The 17297-nt window shown below is 38.6% G+C and overlaps 1 protein-coding gene across 2 annotated transcripts in view; it reads right to left on the reverse strand.

Moving 5' to 3' along the window:
- GRM1 (glutamate metabotropic receptor 1) overlaps positions 1–17297 on the reverse strand; it is a 355259-nt gene that overhangs the window by 57697 nt on the left and 280265 nt on the right. For both annotated transcript variants that reach the window (XM_024122616.2, XM_024122617.1), the window contains exons 4-5: positions 6830–7076; positions 2221–2389 (exon numbers count right to left, since the gene is read on the reverse strand). In XM_024122616.2, coding sequence (XP_023978384.1) covers positions 2221–2389; positions 6830–7076 — 416 coding nt within the window. The remainder of the gene's footprint in view (positions 1–2220; positions 2390–6829; positions 7077–17297) is intronic.

Consider the following 17297-nt stretch of genomic DNA (forward strand, 5'->3'; position numbering starts at 1 on the left):
AGCAGTCAGAGTACCAGGAGGGAATTCTGAAAGGGAGCTGGAGTGCAGAGTATCTTTAGATTGATTTGTTTTCTCTTGCCAGGGTTGTATTTGTTTGTTTGTTTGTTTTTCTTACACTCTGAATAACCAAACTGTGTAGCTTCATAAACTTTTTCACAGCAGTTGTCTGCACTAAAGATTCAATGCTGCCACCCATGCTGGGGAGGAGGTCTGAGATGAACATGTGACACCCTTTGGGTCACAGAAGAGCATAAAGCCCAGGGCTTCTGGGCTGTCCCAATCATATGACTTCAGGTCTCCCTGGTTTTCCCTACCATCCAGAGAAGATAACCAACCCAGAATCCAGTGGTCTGGCATCCTGTGGTAAGAGTCAAGGAGAAGTTTTAGGCCTCTCAATTTCAGAGGATATATTCCTAATACCACCAGACAGCCCCATGTGAAAAATTCCATCTGGATAAAAATCAGAGATGGATTCTTGGGGAGAAGCAGCACTGACGTATGGCCCATACACAATGGCTTGGCTGGAGTCATTCTTACACTACTGAAATGCTTCTGTACTGGTTGGAAACTAATGGTGTCTCTCCAAGCCCCCTGACTGCCCCATACTACCCTATCCATGTAAGATTCCTCACCTAAATCTTCCCATGATCCAATAACTCAAGGATTAACCGCGGGCATGGCAGGAGGCCTCCAGCACCCTGTCATAGCACTAAAATGGAGTTCATTCTGATTGGTTGGTTATCATGACAATTATTAAATATTTTTAATATCACATCTGCAGAGAAGGCAGTGACATTTGCAACTAGGGTGAGTTGCCTCAGAAGTTTTTTTCACACTCAAAGTGACTGATTCTACTGAGAGTTTGAGTCCCCCCGGACAGCTCTTCCCAGCAGCTAAAAGATGTTGCAGGGTCCAGATCCTCCACATTCTTTGATCAGTAGTGATAAAGCTTTTCCAGCTGCTGTACCAGCACTACTAGACTCTTGCCCTAAAGGCCCCTAAGTATACTTCTCAGGGCCTCTCCCCTGCATGGCTGGTTCTATGGCTCCTGCGAATGGCACAGCAGCGTGGCCACGTGGCAAGAGGGCAGGAGCCTCACACAGTATACATTCCAGCCCCAGCTGTGCTTTGTGACATTTACTTGACAGCCTGTCTGCTCCCAGAGATGAATCACAGAAAATTAGAGACGGGAAAGACCTATTAGGTCATTTAATCCACATTTCTGCCAGTTCACAATCACTCCCCTATGCTCCATTTCCTAGTGCATCAGCCAGTTTGGTTTTTAAATAGCATGGGATTCAGAGAGTGCTCTTTCCATGTCTTCTTCAGCAAGAATTCTCTCTACTCCATTCAGCCAAATGCCCAGTATATGATGTTTATTTACTCTAGTTTTAAGTATACAGTAATATCATGATCACTCACTTGCCCCAACCTGGAAAAAAAGCAACAAACTTCTGGGAATAATTAGAAGTGAAGACTCTCTCTTGGCTGGAAAATACCAGTTTCAGGAAAATTCAAAGAACTTGGTAGAGAAAAGAGAAGTGGTAAGCAATGCTTTTGTGTTACCTCATTTCAGCTTCTTTTATTTTAGTTATATATTTATTTGGCATCGTTCAGCTTCTGCTTTCTTTAACAATAGCTGTAACTATGAGTAAGCAGTGTCATTAGCTCTGGTTTACGCGTTTACTTCTGTCTTAATTATTTTTTTTTTTTTTTTTTTTTTGCGGTACGCGGGCCTCTCACTGTTGTGGCCCCTCCCGTTGCGGAGCACAGGCTCCGGACGCGCAGGCCCAGCGGCCATGGCTCACGGGCCCAGCCGCTCCGCGGCACGTGGGATCCTCCCGGACCGGGGCGCGAACCCGCGTCCCCTGCATCGGCAGGCAGACCCCCAACCACTGCGCCACCAGGGAAGCCCCCCCGTCTTAATTTTTAATTTGATTATTCATCCCCTTGCTTTCTATATTGTATTTAAGATTGCAGTTCATCATCACGATTCAAATAAAGACTATTCTAAATATCCCAGTGGTTTGCCTATTCCATTTCCCAATCTTTCTTTGTCTTCCTCATTTTTGCTAAACACAAGAACAGAAACAGTACGCCTGGTGCACCCTTTCTGGACAGTCTGGTCAAAGAAAAATGTCTTGTGTTTTTCTTTGCTTACGCCCAGGCAGGAGGTCTCCTCATGGACACCGTTCAAGAATGAATTTGTGGCTGGCTTACCTTAATTTGACCCTTTAAGCAAGGCTCACTGCACACAGACCGTACCATTCCACTCTTGTTCATTTGGATTTTGTAATCATCAATGTTCAACACCCCTTCATGCCAAGTTCCAACATGTACATAGTCATAGCGATTAGCTTCAGTGTACTGCAGGTTCATGATATCATACCTACAAAGAAAACAGCATGTGTGTCTTGGAGAATATGGACATGATGTAGAAACCAAAGGAATTTGGTAAATAGGTAATAATAGAGAGAAGAAAGAGAAAAGTTAGAATCATCCCATGTCCTAATGCCAGCTACTGTCAACATTTTAGTTTATTTAGTTTAGTTATGTATCCTCTGATTTTCCAAAACGTGTATTCCATTCTTCAGTCTCTGTTTGTGTATCATCCATATTCATTAAAGAATATATTATTCTTGTACTTTTCTCTCTGCTTATTCTCAAAAAAATTCTATATGTGCTGAGTCGATCACCATATCCTTCAAATCATTATTCGCTAGATTATTCTTTGACCAAGTAACAATTCTTCAGAACACTAATTTTTAGCTTAAGTACGTTGATTCCAAATTCCTTTTTCACATTCAGTTGCCATTTTAATTACACTGGATTAAAAGAGGTGAGTTTTACCAAGTCTGGAACTTACTTTAGGTGCTAAGAGAGCACGAAATCTGAGAAATGCACCTTTAATTAGCAAGGATGTTTGGGATTTAACATCTTGAGCATTGACATTTAAACTGGTCTCTTCCTTGATCAGGACAAACATTTCTGAATCCAAGTAATTGGTGTCAGTTATTTCAGTTATTTCAGAGGCTGCAATGCTGCACAATGGTAAAATCTACATTTAGAAATCTTCACTGTAGCCAGAGTGTGTTCTGGGGACCAGATACATCATTTCCCAGTGTGGGCAGTGGGGAGCATTTTCCAATTTGGTGGAAAAAACACAGCATTTGACATTAGAATGTATAAGCTGGAATCTCTTTCCTAATGTTTTAATAGTAGATTATACTACTTAGGAATGTCACTAAACTCTGTAAGGCTCATGGGGTTCTTGCGGGAATTTACTAACATAAGGCTGTTCGCAAGTGGGAGAAATACATATGTAAGGCAATATCACTATATCATTCACTTTAGTAGCACTATTAATGTGCTAAAATTCTCTGGTTATTTCCAAACTATAAGAAAATGAGAACATCTTTGTGTTGTCATAGTCATCTCTCTCTTGGTTATTGACAATTCTCTGGTATTCTTCAGTCTTCTTTCCATGTTGCTATTTACTCCAAGGAAACTATAACTCAAGTGGCAGTTGCCCAAAAATGGATGCCTGACTCTCCCTCAGTGGCTCTGCAAAGTGGGGTTCTTTCCTGCAGTACCTGCGCATTCTTCACTCTCCTGCACTAGAATATGAGGCAATATCTCTTACTCCTTGTGTGTGACCCAAAGAAATAGATGGCAATTAACTAACACATATTCCTCTTCCTCAGCTCTCTTCCTCCTCTCCATAACCCTCTCCCTACCTAACCCATCTTGGAATTCTTTCCCTCTTTCCGACCTAACCCATCTTGGAATTCTTTCCCTCTAACCCTGATACAGACTCAGAATCCTCCTCAGCCCAGCACTCCAGGAAGCTACTACCAATCAACCTTAGCTGGCATCTGAAACCTATTGGCCATATCTGACCTAGTTCTTTATCTAGACAGCTAATATCTTTTAATAGCTTTGCTGCCTGTTCTTAATGTGCAAATGCATCCTGTCACCCACAGGATGGCTAGTGGCTTCTCCACAATCAGATTCTGGCAGTTTCTATAAATAGCAGCTCCCTAAAGGGAAAGGGGACTCTCGTGGCATAAAGGAAGTCTTTCCCCTACTTTTCCAGGTGAACAAAACTTACGTGGAGTGAGAAGAGAGAATGGTGCAACTGGAGCGTGTTATTCACCTCTCTCCTTTCTGATTTTTGGTTAATAGAGGGTTCTCATTCCTCTGGTTGCTGAGACAAACAAGAATGTTCTCAGAGTAGCTCTCTGAGTGATATCCATGTGGGTATTAACTGTAGGCTGACGGCTCGCATTCATCTTGCTGATCAAGGACACTAATCTACACCTCCAATATTTTTCCATTGTAAACTCCTTATGGTTACAGAGACTGCTGTGAGTATTTGGAATGAGTAATTCCCTTTTTCATTTCCTTTAATCTTTATGTTTTACTCCATATTACACTGTTAAATCTCCTTACATACTTTCCATGCAGGCTTAGGTGTAATGCTAGCTTTAGAATATCTTTTTCCTGTAAATCAGTTTCCTAAGACTTTTATTTCAACTTCCTCATTTCAATAGGAGAAATCAGTTCACACTTAATTAGCATTAAGGAACTGAAAAATTCACAATATTTTGGTATGAAAACATCCTTTTAAAAAGTCCCAAAAGCTGGAGAAAAAAAAATGCTTGAAGATACCAAGGGAAAAATACTGACTTACTAAAAAGAGGCCTTCCCCAGTGCTGTGTGTGTTAATGAACACTGCTCTTTTCTCTTGACCCCAGAGTCCCTTCTCACACGTTGGCGGTTATTTGGAATATCCTCATGCTGTGAATTACAACTTTACAGCATCCTTTCAATGCATTCAATCTATGTTGCATGATGATTAACTAAAATATTTACAAGAGGGAACAAAAGCATGAATGACAGTGTGACAGGAGATAGAAACAAAGGGAAGTGGTTGAAATAGAAATTGAATACAGATGAAGCTGACCAATTTCAAGCCTGTGGAAATGATCCTTGAAAAGGGACCCAGGGGAGAACTCTTGATTTAAATACGTAATTAAAGATGAAGGAGAAACAAGCTAAAATTGTGGGCCTATATTTTGGATAGTTTACAAATAGAGAGAGGAGGAGGAAACATGTCTACGCTGTGTGGGAAATGCATCTGGCACTGTCCTAGGCACATTGTGTATGTTATAGAATCATAAGGAAGGTTTCCATTCCAAATCCAATCCTTGATAGAACCTAGTTTCCAGTAGAAGCCAGGATTACAACCACGGGTTTAAAGGGGGGCGGGGTGGGGGCGGTCACTGCTCTGAATCACTTTTCCCTCTGGTACCATTTCTTAAGGTGCTCAGCTCCTGGAAGCTTTCCACACGCCCAGGCCCTGCATCATTCCATCCTTCCCACTCTCATTTTCATCTAAAGCTGCTCCCACCTCACTGGCAGCTTGGAAGGAAACTGATAAATTCATTGCTTTAATTGCTGAGTATTACTTATAGCATTTATCCTTCCTGGAGCTGTTGGATTTTGACAGGGAGAATCCACTTAGGCCCCGCAAGGCACTCTCTAAACGTAGAACTTTAAGCTTACAAGAAAGGAAGAGATATGTGGAGAATTATTTAGGGTCAAATAGTCTCTTACAGTACATTTGAAATGACATTAAGAAGGTTGCCAGCAACTTTGCCTAATTTTAGGATTAGCTAAAAGGCAGCACGATGTGGCAAAAAGATTACAAGTGTCAGATTAGGACTGCACTGCCTCTACCAGCTACTCTCTGCGTGACTTTAGGTGAGTTTCTTAGTTTCTCTGACACTCAGTTTTATCATCTGTAAAAGAAGATAATGATATGCCTATAGCGATGAGGATTAAATGATTTTTGATGATCAGTTTTATCACAACATATGCTTTTCTAAAATCTCTCATTTTGCAAAATTATGTAATGAAAGATAACAGGGCTTAGGAGGAAAAAAAAAAAGATTGTGGGCGCACTGTGCAGTAGCCAGACTGAGGGCCTTTTTTCTTTCCTGTTGCAGGTTTTAATTTTTATCCCACTATTCTGATCATCCTTTGCCTAAGAAAATTCCTATGAAAGAACACAACTACTGTTTATACTGATATCATTCTCTGCATACCAATTACATATGAGCTAACTGGTACTATAAAAGCAAGTGTTGCAGAAGAGACTGTATATAAAATGACTTGGGAAAAATATATATAGTTAGTTAGATTTAATTTTCCTTTGCTTCTTGATTAATTCTTTGGAAGGCATAGAGACTCAATACCAGACAGAAAATTCTTTTCTTTCTTGTTCCAAGAAACATGTTAGCAGGAACATAAGTTAACCTGAAAAAAAGGGATACATATGTAAGACTTGGTTCTCGTCATATATTAAGCTCTTTAAGCAGGAATAATATTAAAATATTCCACAACCAGTATAGTATTGGGACTAATCAGTTAGAAGGAGGCTGACCTGATGTTGGCAGTGCCAGGGAGGGTCCTGCTGGTCAGGTGTAATCTCCTTAGTATCTTGGGCTTGCAGGGAGGTCCCAGGCATTCTAAGGGAAGACCAGGGATGATAGCTGTATGTGTGTGTGGGGAGGTAGGGAGGTGGCACTGGTAGGATGCAGGATTGTGGGTATTTACCAATAAGAAGTTCTTCAATGTTTTATAATGTAATTTCCATCTAACATTAGCCCTTTCTTTTTAGCTATCTCGTTGCGTCTATCCTCGTTTTCGTCTATCCTCGTGGCACCCAGAAACCATGGAACCAAAGGAAGCCAGAGTATCCATCTGTCTGGCTCGAAGAGGATCACAGGGTTATTTAGATCCCTTATGGAAAAGACTGCTTTACCTTCCAGGAGCATCCCCTTTGTCATCAAACCACACCTCCTCTCCAGACACACCGATGAACGTGGACTTGATGAGGAAGTCCAGGAGTTTGCTGCCATCGATGGGCTTCATGGCATCACAGAGGCCCACATGGCCAGGGCAGAGGGCATGGTGCATGTTCTGTAGCCCATGTGCCATGGCATAGATGGCATTGATGACAAACCCCATCTTACTGTCCTGGACATAGTTTTCTTCTAAGCTTTCATTGCCTGTAACATAAAAACAGATCACTACCAAGGTTGCAGTAATGAAGTCGAAACCTGCATGTTTAATTCTCAAATGCTTTTCAGGGCTCTCAGAAGAAGGGAAAGCCAAACCTACCTGTTCAAGCTTTGTATTTGTGACTATCTTTGGTGTATTCTATCTGCAAATAGTTTATTCAATTTTATTTTCTGAATTCAATAACAGCATTATAACATATAAAACAAACGCCACAGAGGTGAAAATAAAGAACTTCCACATATTGCAAGGAAATCCTTAAGGAGCAATGAAAATAGCTCTTATTTCCTCTGGGTTCACAGAGACTTATATTAAAAGTCTCCCTATATCACAGTCCTGGAAGAGCATTTTTTATATCCTTTGTGACAATCCACAATCCATTGTAAATCAGTTTGTGCGTTATCTAAACCCCAATATTTTCTCTTGGTGATTCCACTAATTTTATCGTCTCTAGAACCAAAAAAACCTAGAGTAAAAAGAAGAACTATGTAGTATGAATTTTTTCTTCTATATGGTTGGTGGTACAGAAATATTCTTGATGGAAGAGTCATACTACACAATTAATCTAAACCTTTAGCTTTACCTGTGAATTTCAAATACTCTGCAATCATTTCCGCCTGTGTCACAGGTGACAGCCTAAATAGGTCACTGAACCCTAAGGTGTCTAGGCTGGAGAATAACAGAGTATCTTAGGAACTTAGAGAGCTTGAAGTACTTAGAAGAAATGGCAAAGAGTTTTGACTTTGGCGTTGAGCTTGAGATGAAACAAGACATTTACAAAGAGTTCTAGTTAAGGCTAATCTATTTAGGTATAGTTGAAAATGCAGAAAGGGTACATGTGCATCTACCTTAAGAATGAGATACAAAATACCCAGGCCAGGTTGAAGGGGGGACAAATTCAATTTTAACTCATCTTCCAGTGTTGCTTAATAAGAACTTGTTAAAAGTGTGATTTGCTAAAGTAATATTTTCCTAATTGAAAGAACACTTCCCAAGAGGAAACAGGAGTAAGAGAGGCAGAAGAGGCATTTTAAAATCAAACTGCACAGCATAAGCCTAGAAGGCTATGTAAAGCAGAAAGCAAACACCCTCCTTGAAAAAACTGCAAAGTCACTGAAATAAGGTAATTTATGTCTGCCACCCAGAACCCCTGGGTCTTAAATGTTAGTTTGCTTTCACTCTTTTTTATATTGGGATATAAAAGAGATAAATTAATGCCATCGGTCTGATAAGTTTTAAATGAGCCTTTAAATACAGCCTGAAACTTCCAAGTGCTGGAGCTAAATGTTAAAGCTGTTAGAATTAGAGAAATTACCAGGAGTTAAAGGAGGAAAAAAAGTAGACAAAAATTGGATGGCAAAATAACCTTCAATGCAGCAGTAACTGAAAGGGTTCTAGCAGCTACTTAAACGGTTCTACTAAAACCATCTACTTGAAGTGGCAGCTATTAAAGTCAACCCTAGGAGCAAACTGTCAAAAAATATGCGTTCTTTTCTCTTTTAGGGACAAACCTTATGACCACTGAGTCTGTTGTTTTGTTTTTGTTTTGATAAATGCTACTAAAGATGTATTATATATTTTAAAAATTATTTTGGTGTCCTCAGTACAAATTTCTTAAGCTATCTTTTCTAGTGGATGCCTTACTCATCAGCATTGGGACTGTAACTGGTCTTGGATTTCTTTGAGATCAATGTTTTCCTTTTGATCCTTATTTAGGACTATCATATAACTTCTTGTCCAAACTGGGTTACTTTTGTGAGTGAAGTGAGTAATAATTATTCCAGAAACACCGGTGTAATTAAGGCAAACTGGTCAAATGGTGACGTGTTTCTTGAGCCATGCTGACTTCCAATTGTATCTATTTACTGATGTTATGAGTAAGATATGTGTGTATATATGTATATATATATATGAAAAATATATAAAATAACACATGTAAATATATATACATTTATGTATATATACGTATATTTATTGATACATATACACAATAAACAATCAGTGGAATATTCTTAATTTAAACTAATTTTACATTTGTCTTATTTTAATGGGAAATATACACATTAATAGTAATACTGGCTACTATTTTTTGTGTTTATTATATACCATACTCAAATAATGATATCATGATAATCCTGCCAAAGAGACATGAATCCCACCGTTTATAAGTGAGGAAAGAGCAATGGTATCAAAATGCCCCCTTGATACTTGTTCTTTCTGTAAGTTGGCAGAAACGTGGGTGTAGATATAGAAGTCTACAGAGGAGACACTTTTCTGGCGACTGAGGACAGGGCATCCTTCTGTGCGCCAGTATCATTTTCAAGCTTTTTGAGGTCTTCTCCCTGGGATTGTTCCAAATGTGCACAGCTGTCTCTTTGCCTAGAAGTACTAGCACTCAATCTATTAACTGCAAATTAAGACAAAGAAGCTCATCCTGTCAGTATTTATCATACAGAAAACCAGGAGGCTAGGCACATGTTTTCAGGGACTATTTGTAACTCAAACCCTTTTCCAAATAAACACAAACAGCTTGTGTGTTTGTGTAAATCTAAAGTGACACATGCACTTCCCTACCCTGCCAGTCCCCTGGGTCTGCACATGAAGGGGATGCTACCTCCCATCAGTAAGAAGTCTCTCTTCAGCTACTACCCCAGTTCACAATGAACTAGCATTTGGGAAGGTGTGACAGAGTTAGAAAATCACCTGGCCTTTACAGGACCATTTTCTTTGCCATAGCAACAGTCCCAGATGATGCTGCAAGAATTTATCATCAAACAAACAGAATATGATACAGGTTTTCCTTCTGCCCAAAGATCCTATATTTTCATGACCAACGAATAGAGAATCCAAACTAATATTATTGTCACTTGGTGGGAAGGTGAAAACACTGTGATTCCCTGGGGTTTAGTGCCTTTTTAATAACACTAGTCTCAGAGTTATTAGTAAGAAGGGGATTTTATGATTCATTTTCTGTGATGCATTAACCATTACAGGCCACTAGGGTATCATTAAACTACTAAATTTTCTAATATACTAAATGGAATCAAATAATTGTAGTTGACTGTGTTTATTTACCTTCAAAAGAATACCTGCCTAACTACTTCACAGCAGATTGTGAAAATAGCTACCTTGATTCTAAATAGTAATCTTGTCTTATTGCAAAACACAAGGGCTATAAATTGCTGCCTGAATATGGCAGCACACAGAGCCTCCATGAAGGTAGGAAGAGACTGTGTACCTTCTAAAAACAGTAAATCTATGGTGGTGGGGAGAAGGGCTGGTAATTCCATCTGCTGCCATTTAGGATGGTTATTCAGCAGAGTGGTATAACAGAAAGAAAGAGCTCGGGACTAGGCACTTAAACACCTGGGACCTAGTGAAATGGAGCAGGACCCTGTGGCGCTCTCCTGGCTATGAATTCTTTCCATGTCCCCAGTTTCTTGTTTGAAAGAAATAGGCTTCATTCAGCCTCCTTGACCTTCTCTGAGTTCCAAAGTGCAGACACAAACAGTTGCTTATTGGGGAAGGGAGGGAATGCAAAAACAAAGGAGGAGCAGTCAAGAAACAGTAGTGCAAATAAATAAGATTGTCTATACAAATTTTTCAGATTCCACATATATGCGTTAATATACGATATTTGTTTTTCTCTTTCTGACTCACTTCACTCTGTATGACAGTCTCTAGGTCCATCCATGTCTCTACAAAATTTACAAAGCAGAAATAGAGACACAGACATAGAGATCAAACGTATGGATACCAAGGGGCAAGGGGGGGGCGTGGGATGAATTGGGAGATCGGGATTGACATATATACACTATTGATACTATGTATAAAATAGATAACTAATGAGAACCTACTGTATAACACAGGGAACTCTACTCAGTTTTCTGTGGTGACCTAAATGAGAAGGAAATCCAAAAAAGAGGGGATATATGTATACATATAGCTGATTCACTTGCTGTACAGTATAAACTAACACAATATTGTAAAGCAACTATACTCCAATACAATTTTTTTTTTTAATTAAAAAAAGAAAAGAAACAATAGTGCAGCCACGGGGCAGGGTCCTGGTTCCTCCTTCAGGGATATACATAACAATATCTTCCAGTTCTTCTGCAGGCAGACCCTCACCCAGGTAGAGGACAGTAACTTCAGGCTGAGAACAAGATTCCTGGAACACTTTCCTGTAACCTCACCACCAACCAATCAGAAGAAAGTCACACACCCTGTAGCCCTCACCCCAAATTTTGCCTATAAAAACTTCTCCCCACCAAACCATTGGGGAGTTCTGGCTTTTCTTGAGCATGAGCCACCTGTTCTCCTTGCTTGGCCCTGCAATAAACCTTTCTCAGCTCCAAACTGACGTTTCAGTTTGTTTGGCCTCACTGTGCATTGGGCACGTGAACTTGCAGTCAGTAACACTAGAGGCAGTTCTGCTATAATATATCAACAATACATATCCAACTAGCCATGGAACTTGGACAAGGGTCTAGACCACCTTGAGTCTCAGTTTCCTAGTCTAAAAAATACCACAAGTCGATCAGATTATCTTTCTGAAGATGTCTTTCCCCCTCTAAAGCGCCTATGCTTTGCTTCTCCAATTCCACACTTATTGGTACTTAGCAAAGTCCTTTACATATACTATCTTTTTTTAATTCTTACAAAACTGTATGAGTTTTGTTCTATTATCATCATTTTACAAATGAGAAGATTAAAGCACAGATAATTGAAATCATGACTGGGGAGAAATATTCTCCTTTCCCTTTCCCTTCTATTAATGCTTCTTTGTGAAGAGATTCTTACTTAGTACCACCTCAGGCCTCTTGTCTTACTCAATGGGAAGAGTGGAGTGATTCACCTTTTTGCAGAATTGAGGAAAAGAAACTGGGCATGCTTAGCTCAGCCCCTTTCTCTCTCATCTGGAGGCCTGCACTTGACAATTCTCAAAGGTTCTGGTTGATTCTCCAGCCTTTGGTAAATGTGGGCTGTAGTCGACAGTTGTGCCAGTAGGCTAGACAGGTTAATCTAGTATTGAAAAGTCTATTGTGGTCATATCTGATCCATGTCCCTAATCCAGTTTGTTGTGATTTTTTTTGTTGTTGTTGTTTGTTTGTCAGTTAGTTTTTTTGTTAACTTTTAAAAACTTCTTCACTGAGGTATAATTCACATATGGTGCAGAAATCTTTACTGTACATTATAATATTAATAAATGTTTATTAATTTATTAATAAATGTTTACATATGTACATACCCATGTAACTGCTCCCCATATCATGATATAGAGCATTTCCAGAGGCTTCCATTTATTTAGAGCTTCCTTAATTTATCCCAGCAATGTTTTGTAATTTTTCAGTATGCAGATACTAGGTATTTGATTTTTATGGTACTACTACAATTGGTGTACTTGAAAATTTTTTAAATTATTTGTGGCCAGTATAGAGAAATGCTATTTATATCTGTTTCAGCCTCGTATCCTGCAAGCTTTCCACATTTACTTATTAATTCTAATTTCTTATAAATTCTTTTGAGCTTTCTATGTATGCAATCACATTATTAATAAAACATATCTTATATTTTATATCCATCTGTTTCTCTCCTGGGTCTATTCCTTAGTTGGGTTCAAATTTGGGAAGGAAATACATTGGCTGTGCCACTGAAATCCCAGGGGTTCTGAATTCAAGGTCACACAGCTACCAAGGACAGAGGCAGTGGCCTCCAGAGTTGGACCCGGTCCCTGCCACGTGGCACTATGCATACAATAGCAGCCCTGCCCAACTGCTGGAGCAGTTCTATTACAGACAATGAGACATCACTTAGGAAAAACAATTAATTTGATGTTTGTTAGTTCTGAATTTTTAGTAATATCGTCCCAGTTTGAATGTCCAAAGTGGAAAAACGTAGAAAATAAATTGAAAGAATGTTGAACTCCAATAGAGTACTTTTGTTGATGCCTATTCTTTCTATTTAATTAGTACAACCTTACCACGATGCATGTAGGTCTAGTTATGTTGCCTTTTAAAATCTAGACTCTCAGCATTAAATTCAAAGTAAAAAGAAACAAAACAAGCATTCTTTTATCTCATCATAAGAAGGAAATGTTCTGGGAAACATTAATAAACATAACTGTCCCTGGAGAAAACATTCTTCTGGTTTCTTGGCTTTTGTAGCTCTCCACTGCTTCTTTTTATCGGAGAGCATTATATATTCAATACATAATTTGATACAATCTCCATTCAGATCGAAATAGAAAGAACTGTAATTGTTTTATATTGTTAACGTATCAAGCAAAGAAAATGAAATTCATGTTACTTCAAATGACCTGAGTATCAGATTAATTGAGAGAAAATTAATCAGGTCATTTTTAAAATAATGACCTCAAAGGACTAAAGTGCCGTCAAGTTTTCTTGAAGGCCTGGCTATTAAATTTTTCTTATGCTTTTCCAGGAAGAATTTGTGGTAAGATTCACAACAGTCCAGCCTTGTTCATGCTCAAGTTTAAAATCTTTGAAGTCTTTTTTTCCTCTGACTCTATACTTTCCTCTTTCCCTAAAAATTTTCTCAGCTCACATCACAGAAAAATATGACCCCTCCATTATTTTATATTCCGTTTATTAAAATGTAAATTAACTCCTATGTAGGATGGAAAAGAAGAAAGTAAGGATCATTTACTTGAATGTGTGTTATTAGCTGAATTTCTATTGCTTAAACCCACCTGGTCTTAACATATGTGAACAATACAGACATTTTTCTAAATACATCATCACAATCTATTGTTAAAGAGAGAAATACCCCAGTTATATGACACACACACAGCCGACTCCCTGCAAATTGCTGATAATGTATGGTAAGTCTTCAATTCCCTGAAAATACAATTGCATTTTAGCTAATTCATATTTCAAAAAATTATAGTGTTATGTGAAAAACAAATGAGGACAATCTCTGGAGAGTTTAAGTGATGCTGAGGATTAGTCAGTAACATTCAGTTGAACTGTGGGGCTCTTTGTTTCTCTACACAGAGAAAATAAGGGCAACTTCTCATATGCCTTTGCCTTTATTGATCTGGCACAAAACAGTGTCATGGAGTTATTAACCACTCCCCACAGGTCTGCAGTAAGCATTTGCCAGGTAATCATTGAGAAGGAGTATGTTACAGAGAGCTGGCTGCTTTAGCCAACGTGGGAAGTTAGGGTGTTGTTAATCAGGAACCAACTCCTGTCTCAACAACCTGCTGGGTCAAAATCCTTGCCAAGCCTATTCATCTTGGTCTCTTCTAAATGCTAAGGAGGCATATCTATGCTCATAGCTCCACGTCTACTAATTTATGGGTGATAGGAAACATGCTTTCTTTTACAAAAGTAAGGTAGTTCCATGATTTAATGCTATTATGGTCCATTTCAAGTTCCCTTTTGTAGTATCTCTAGTTTCATGCTTCAGTGTTTAGATTGAGCTAATAAGTCAGAGTGGATTTTGCAGAAATATAAGAACTATTTGTGAAAAATCTACTTATCTCTGACCTGTTAGAGTCTACCAGCATCTTCTGATAACCAATATAGGGTCTTGTTTATTACAAAACAAAACCTTAAAAGTTATATGGCATTAGTATTGCAAATCCACTTTTATGACTGACTTCTGATTAATACAGTACAGTATTTATAACTTGACAAAATGCTGTACCATTAAAAAAGTCTACTTTGGGATATATTAAGGATATCCTATCCTTTAGCCTTTTTCCTGGAATTCATATGCCAAGTGATAAAATGGAAACTTGGAATAGAAGATTTCCATGTCCTGCACAGGATTAAATACAGGTTTAAACACAGGCCATAAATGTTTATTACCATGCCCACATCACCTAAGAATGAGATATACTGTGGATTTTCATGTAAGGTTCATTTCTGCAGGGCACTCTTAGTTGATATTTTACACTGATATTTTATGTAGAATTAACAGCTCATGTAGACCAAAACGCTATCTGTCCCAAAGTTGGTTGGGATTTCTTGAATGACATATTGCCTTTTATGTGGTGTCTCCCAACAGCATCTCTTGAAAGAATCAAATTTGGAATTCCTAAGAGCCTAACTGGAACTCATGGCTAGTGAGACTTCAATCAATATCTGTCACAGAAATTAAAAGAGTAGCTCCTAAGATTAACGTTGTCAAGCACATACAGGCAAAAAGCTCTGAACAGGGTCTATTGCTAAAACACATACAGGGTTCAGACTTTATGCAAATCTTCTTGGATATGTCAATCACTCTGCTCAGGTTGTGAAGGGCATATTTACAGAAACAAGAATGCCAAAAATAGATTCATTAAGAAGGACTCCTTGAGAGGCCACAGGGCTGATCCAAATCTATTAAAATTATATCCAGGAGCGGAATATAAGCTCTATATTCTAACTGGTAAAGTTGTTTATCATAGGGTATGGGTAAACAATGCTGAAATAGCTCTACACATATACCAAGGTTGAACAAATAAACGAATAGGGAATTCCCTCGTGGTCCAGTGGTAAGGAGTCTGAGCTTCCACTGCTGGGGGCTCGCGTTTGATCCCTGGTTGGGGAACTAAGATCCCAGAAGCTGTGTGGCCAAAAAAACAAAAAGCAAAACAGAAAAAAATGAATAAATGGATGACAGATGATAGAATCCAAGTTTATCACACTTGGAGTGGGGAAGGTTACTGATAAGCAAAGGGGAAAAGCTAGAATAAACCATGTGGTACTGGAATCGAGGTAAAGGCATAAGTATGAATTTAAATTTAGCTTAATATATGTACTGATGAATTAATATAGAAATAATCATACATATGTTTATATGTGGATTGGTATATATTTATATACTTCCCAACTCTGCCCACTGAAGCAAAAACACCCCAATCATAACGAGCATGCCCAGTGCCCAGATCTTGGATTCTAACACCATTCTCTAATAAAGAGGATCAGAATGCCTTTGGAGAAATAACCAGTTGTAGGGCTGGGGCAGGACGTATACAAGATGAGCCTGAAACATCTTGTAGTGCCAGAAAATAAGGAAGTTGCTTAAAAAATAAAGCAATAGAGATATGTCAAAAGAACACTAGAATCAAATAAAAGACCTCCCAATGGCCCAAGCTGAGACAATTTGAGCAAGAAAGTCAATAATATAGTATTGGATTATAAGCCAAAGTATAAAACATAAATACTCTTGAGTCCAACTGATATAAATAAAGAATTAAATTTAAAAATTAGTGGGGAAGAGACAAATCTCCTGTACAGAAGAATTCCAAATAATTTATGTAGATAATCTGCCCTCAAGAAGGTGGAGCATAATTCCACACCCTTTAAGCGCGGGATGCACTTAGTGATTTGCTTTCAAAGAGTACACTACAAAAAAAAAGATAGAAACAGAAACTTAGTAAATGCGTCATTAGCTAGGTGATCAATGTTAACATTATCAGTGATAAATTGATAGGGTGTACTCTCATACGTTGTGTTGAGAAAGACGCTTCACCTCTGGGGTCTTCCTCCCAAAACTCATAATCTCAGTCTGACTATGAGAAATACGTTTGTCAAACTCAAATTTAGTGACACTCTACAAAATACCTGATCAGTACTCCTAAAAACTGTCAAGGTCATCAAAAACAAGGGAAATTTGAGAATTATCACAGCTGAGAGGAGCCAAAGAGACATGAAAAATAAATATAATGTGATATGCTGGATGAGATCCTGGAACAGAAAAAGGAAAACTGATGAAATAAGAAAAAAAATATGGAGTTTAGTTACTAGTAATGCACCTATGTTGGCTCATTAATTGTGGCAAATGTAGCATAGCAATATGAGATGCTAACAACAGGGGAAACTGAGTGCAGGATATTTGAGAACTCTCTGATATACCTTTGCAACTTTTATTGAAAACTCTTCTAAAATACAAACTTTATTTTTTTAAAATATACAGACATTAGCATCCAACCTGGACTAGTGTCAGGTAACAAGAGGTAACATGATTGAATGCTTGCTATGTGACAGGAACTTAATCAGGTGCTTTACATATAATATCTATTCACCTCACGATGACTTATTAAATGGGTGATATTACTATGCCCAGCTTACTAATGGAAAATCCAAGGACTTGTCCAAGATGACACAGCTGGACAGTGGTGGTGACTAGCCTGACAGCCAGCTGACTCTAGAGCTCTCACTCTTAAGTGCTATGTTGCCCTGTCTCTTGCTCAGTTG

The sequence above is a fragment of the Physeter macrocephalus genome, chromosome 10, assembly GCF_002837175.3.
Source record: "Physeter macrocephalus isolate SW-GA chromosome 10, ASM283717v5, whole genome shotgun sequence".
Classification (NCBI taxonomy): Eukaryota; Metazoa; Chordata; class Mammalia; order Artiodactyla; family Physeteridae; genus Physeter; species Physeter macrocephalus.